The 5,362-nt window shown below is 29.0% G+C and overlaps 1 protein-coding gene across 1 annotated transcript; it reads left to right on the top strand.

The window, feature by feature from the left end:
- The first annotated feature begins 1,371 nt into the window (after nt 1-1,371).
- Nucleotides 1,372-4,589, top strand: LOC126847785 (retinaldehyde-binding protein 1-like). The gene is made up of 6 exons (XM_050588183.1): nt 1,372-1,660; nt 1,793-1,970; nt 2,617-2,869; nt 3,730-3,840; nt 3,903-4,008; nt 4,363-4,589. The coding sequence occupies exons 1-6, from the start codon at nt 1,513-1,515 to the stop codon at nt 4,521-4,523; spliced, it is 957 nt and encodes a 318-aa protein (XP_050444140.1). The 5' UTR covers nt 1,372-1,512; the 3' UTR covers nt 4,524-4,589.
- Nucleotides 4,590-5,362: the final 773 nt, after the last annotated feature.

Below are 5,362 nucleotides of genomic sequence, written 5' to 3'. Positions count from 1 at the left end.
ATAGTAGTAGTTTTACTGGAAAACAAACAATAGTGTATAAATATTTATTTAAGTTTATTATTTGTGATATTGTTGAACTTTATATTAGATTAATTAAAATGAAAAAAACTTAATATTTTATAATAAATTGAACTAACAGAACAAATATTGAATATCCTAAAAACAAATACAATTTTTAATTTATAAATTGTATACTTAAAAAAATCAGTCTAGAGGTTAAAAAAAAAAGTAGGTTCAATTGCAAAATAACACACCGATTGCTTCTTATACAAACTACAATAATAGTAATACCAATTCAGCTGGTACAGACGGATACATCGAGACGCATTGAATTGAATTATTTTATTTTGTTTCTTAAACTTTTTGAGATTGACAATACCGTAAAATATTTTTTAAATTGTTTGTCGAAATTGTTTAAGACTAGTTAACTATTATGGATTCGGATGGATTACCATTATATTTTGACTCAATAGCATTTTTTAGGTATTCTTTTTATTTAAATATTTTATGTTAAGCAAAAAACATCATTATCAAGTGACTCGTCACTTAGGAGTTACGTGGGTGATGGGAAGGAGAGAACACAGAAGAAAAGATAAAAAGTTTAGATCCCCACCCAAAAAAGTCAGCCAGTCAAAGTAGTGGTATCTACGTTGCGGCGAAGTCTGTGTTATGCCTTATTCAGAGAGGTCGTGTTTCATTTAGAAACTGTCCAAGTGTGAAGCAATACAAATAAAAGACCAGTGTTGCTCGTGAAAGTAGGAGTAAAGTGAGGTTATGAACTAAAGAAATATCAGACTTGGCTACAATGTATATATCACTACTTTGATAGGGTGACTTTTTTTGGGAGGGGGTCAGGAACTTGGCCTTTTTCGCTTTTAGGTTTTTGTCGGGGATTAGTATTACATCATGTATGTTGAAGGAATTAAATATTTTTTAACACTAGACATGTTCAATAGTATTTGTTAAATTTGTTTGAAACATTTGTTATAAGGTTTTAAAAATAAAATAGTTACAACATTAAGTATGGTAAAAGCTGTTAAATATTTTAGTCGCTAGTGGTGACCGAGGAGATGGAATATTTTATTAGTGGATAAAAATGGTAACCAAACTCGATGGCAAACAAATGTATTATTACAGTTATTACTCGGTCTTAATAACAGCAGTACAATATGTCGAAAATGCATAATATACTATAAATGACCAAAAACTCAACAATTCGTGAATGCAATTTTTTCCCACGAGACGGACGTGTGAGCACACAATTCAACATAAATGATTTAATTAAAATATTTAATTTTTAAACTAAAAAAAATAAATCAATGAACAACCTTGTACATTGTTCGCCTGTTGTGTAAAACTGGACGTCATTGAATACATAATAGTGTTACACATTTCTTCGCCTAGTGGTAATATACAATGCAATGTGTATTATTGTTGGCATTGTGAGCTAACCAAATAGTTATTGTTGTTACACTTGAAGATCTCGTGTTGTAAATTACCACTTTGATAGAAATGGAAACTAAAACGTTAATACTACCAAAGCTGGAAACGATCAGTGAAATATACACCGAATTGGGTACTTCCGAGACGAAATTGGAACAGGACGTGAAAATTCTCAAAGAGTGGATGCGAAAACAACCTCACCTGCCTGACCCAGACGGTAAAATTTTAAATATTAAATCATACATTTTTTTTTTGCATTTAAAAATATTTTATTCTCCGAATGATATCACATTGCCGGTGTGACGCGTAAAATAATTAAGTACTCAAACGATTTAGTATTGTTGATTAGACGATGAAAAAAAAGTGGACGAAAAGCGAATCAAAAATATACTGTTGACGTGCAAGAATAGTTTGGAGAAAACCAAAGCAGTATTGGACGGACACTACACTATAAAACGTTTAGTACCAGAATACTTCTCCAATTGGGATCCCACAGCGCCAGAGCTAATTCAATCAATACAACAATCGTTAGTGTCATAATATATACATCATAGATTTGTTATAGTATATGTTTAATTGCGCCAATTCAAATAGTCGTATTGGTCGTTTTAATAGACAAAACGGCGATTTTGCACGAACGTGCTGTGATAAATAATTTTATTTTTCAATACCGACTTGGGAGGGGAGTAAAAATCAAAATAATTGTAAAAAATTATCTTAATTTCAAAAGTTTATGAAATGTAATGCATTACCTCCTAAAATTCAAACGTTGCTGTCAAATAAACAATTTATTGGGAGGGGAGTAAAAACAAGAACATTGTAAACATTTTTAAATCACATACATAACCACATTGCCAAAAAACGATATGAAAAAATAAATAAATTCCTTATGAAGTCCTATCGACCAGTTAAGTGGCCCATGATAAATAAATCAACCTGTATAGTGACAATAATCAGTATTTAACGAGTAAACAGTATACTAAAATATTTTACATTGCTTATTTTATGTAAACCACGTAAGGCGTTATATAAAAAAAAAAGCAGAAACATAATAAAAGTCAATTATTTATCATAGCACGTTATAAGTACAATTATTAAATGTTCTTAAATTTTATGAGTAATTTACCAATATTAGATTAACAATTTGTTATTAATGGATACATTGTTTTACAGTTGTTACTTTCCATTTCCAAAACCTACACATGAGGGCAACAGAGTAAGCCTATATTGTGTAAGGGACGGATACACCGATGGTAAATATGTACATGGTGATGTGAATAAATTATGTTTTATGACACTCGATCTCAGAATCGGTAAGTTAGACACCTTTAAAAAAGAAATAATCATAATGGATTATAAAAATACAACAATGAATCAAATAGCTGCAGCTTTACCGAATATTAAGAAAGTCGTTGAAAGTGCGCAAGTAAGTAAATTTTTGCTTCGATGCTCTGGCCATTTCGATCGGGTCTTAGAGAATGTTTATTACTTTTGGAATAAGAACATCTAGCATTAAACCTTTAAACCCATTTAGTTCGTTCAAATATAATGTGCTATGAACTTGATCATAGAGGATCAAACTGGTTTTCAATTCCGCGTATCTGGGTTAGACAAATGCTATAATGGCCACTGTGGTAATCTAATAAAGTACTTAAATATCAATAAAGTAATAATAGTCATAAGTGAGAATTGTCAATTGCTATATTAACACATTTTAGTATTAGCTCAAACCTTATTTTTTGTAAATTTTGCTTGTACCGAACATTTTGTTAAACAACAATGTAACGTTTTGTTAAATTCAAATAATGTTAACTAATATCATAGCTATTGTAATTTGTAATTGATATAATATTTACACTTTTAATTATTTTCGCATGGGTTTAGTCTCACTATAACAACTGGCAATATTATTCCCTAATTGACTTGTCAAAATTTCACTTACACGTTTGTCGCCATACTTTAAGTTTCGAAAATTGAACTAGTTTACTCCTTTTCTTTCCAAATTAAAAATAACCCCGTAAAAATGCATACATTTTTCAAAACGGAATACCCTTTAAATTTCCTTTAAATAGTATCCGAATTACTTACAATTATTTTCTATTAAAAGAAATCGAACTTTTAGTTATTTAACAATAAATACAATTGAGAAAATGTAATTGTGTGTGATTGTGTATATAGAATAAACAAATATATATATAATTGTGTATACATTTTTTAATTTTAATGGTATGGCAATCTTAACGAAAAAGTGTAAGATAATTTATTTTTATTGTTATCACATTTTAGGCAGCATTTCCACTTCGAGCACATTCAATTCACGTTATTAATACAACAAGTTTCGTACAGCCATTATTAAATCTAATGTTGAGTCTTCTAAAAAAGAAAATTAACGAAAGAGTAAATTATTTCTGGTTTAAAAGTTATTACGACGCATTTAAATGAAACAATATGTTTTTCAGGTGTTCATTCACAAATCCGTCGAAGATCTGAAAAATTACATAGATCCTAGTGTTCTTCCACTAAACTTCGGAGGGACTTATCCAAAGACGTCTGATGAAATGATTGGTTAGTAGCATTTATCACAAAATTGTACATGTATTTTAAAGAGCTATTAGTTTTAGAACGCTGTGGTTTTTTGCAATTGAATCTACGTTTTTTTTACTACTTGACTGATTTTTTTAATGTATACAATTTATAAATTAGCACTCGTATATATTTTTGAGGTTTTTATTTGTTTTATTTATTTTCTAGTAAAACTACTACTACATTTCACAACTGTCTCATTGTTTTAGTTTTAGTAGCTAATGATATTTTTTGTTATATGACCTAACTGAAAAATGAATACTTTAATTATTTAAAAAAATATATTATACATGGTGTATGAGTTATATTTTTTTAACTGAAATAATTTGATTGCAGCTGACTGGCAGGATGAATTGATTAAGCACCGAGAATGGTTTCTTATCCAATCATCAATTGTTGCAGATAATAGTAAACGCCCAAAGAATTCCAGAAACAGTTTGGATCATTTGGAAAACACAATTACTGGAGGTTCATTTAGGAAATTAGATGTCGATTAGTAATAAGTGATAAATCATTTTTAATTAATATAAATTATTATTATAACTGTTACATGGCATTTTTTTAGTTATCTAATATAATAATTGGTGATAGGTTTGTAAGTTATTTATTCGTATTGTATTTCGAATTAAATATATGTTAGTTCTTGGTAATATAACAAATGGTGTGTGTAGCTACAAATGTATAGTTTTTTACCCTTATAACGTTCTTGAAATATATTCTCCTATTGTTTTATGAGGGACTTTTAAGTACAGTAATAATCAAGGCTTTACAACTGAATTTAATTCGTGTTTCCAAACTACATAGTGTTTAAGGATGGGTTTATTCTATTTTGATTATAAGTACCTAAAAGAACCGTGTAGAAGTTTAACAGATTAATCTAGTTTTAATTGTTTATGATATTTTCTTCTACATTAAAATTGAGGAACACTTATGATTATTTATTATAAAATAAAATTACATACAATTAGTACGAATCATATCGCGCCCTTGAAGCAAGACTGCTACAACTCAATAAATACACTTCTGAGGAAATTCAATTTTAAGATTAAACCTGCTCCCAAAAATTGTTAATTTTAACTTTTGAACCTTTAATTTTAATACTTTGCAATTATTTACAACACCCAAAGGTTGTTGTTTTAATATTACACTTCCTATTTAAATTGAGTTCTAACTCCAGACGAATTTCAACTAAAAAATCCTAAAAAAACCTTGCAGCCCCAGGAGGGGGGAGGAGCAAATTGGTATCATTTAAATTTAAGACTATTGACGTACAGGGACATCCCTAGTAAATATTCCTTATGAACTTCAACTCGATGCGAATCAATATCAAATAGAT

Source organism: Adelges cooleyi, unplaced genomic scaffold (genome assembly GCF_023614345.1).
Source record: "Adelges cooleyi isolate 19-005CV unplaced genomic scaffold, UGA_ACOO_1.1 ACOO_flye_CR_arks_rails_tigmint_CR_PRNA_119, whole genome shotgun sequence".
NCBI lineage: Eukaryota > Metazoa > Arthropoda > Insecta > Hemiptera > Adelgidae > Adelges > Adelges cooleyi.
Note: the sequence above shows the minus strand (reverse complement) of the source record. Positions and strands in the feature narration are given on the sequence as shown.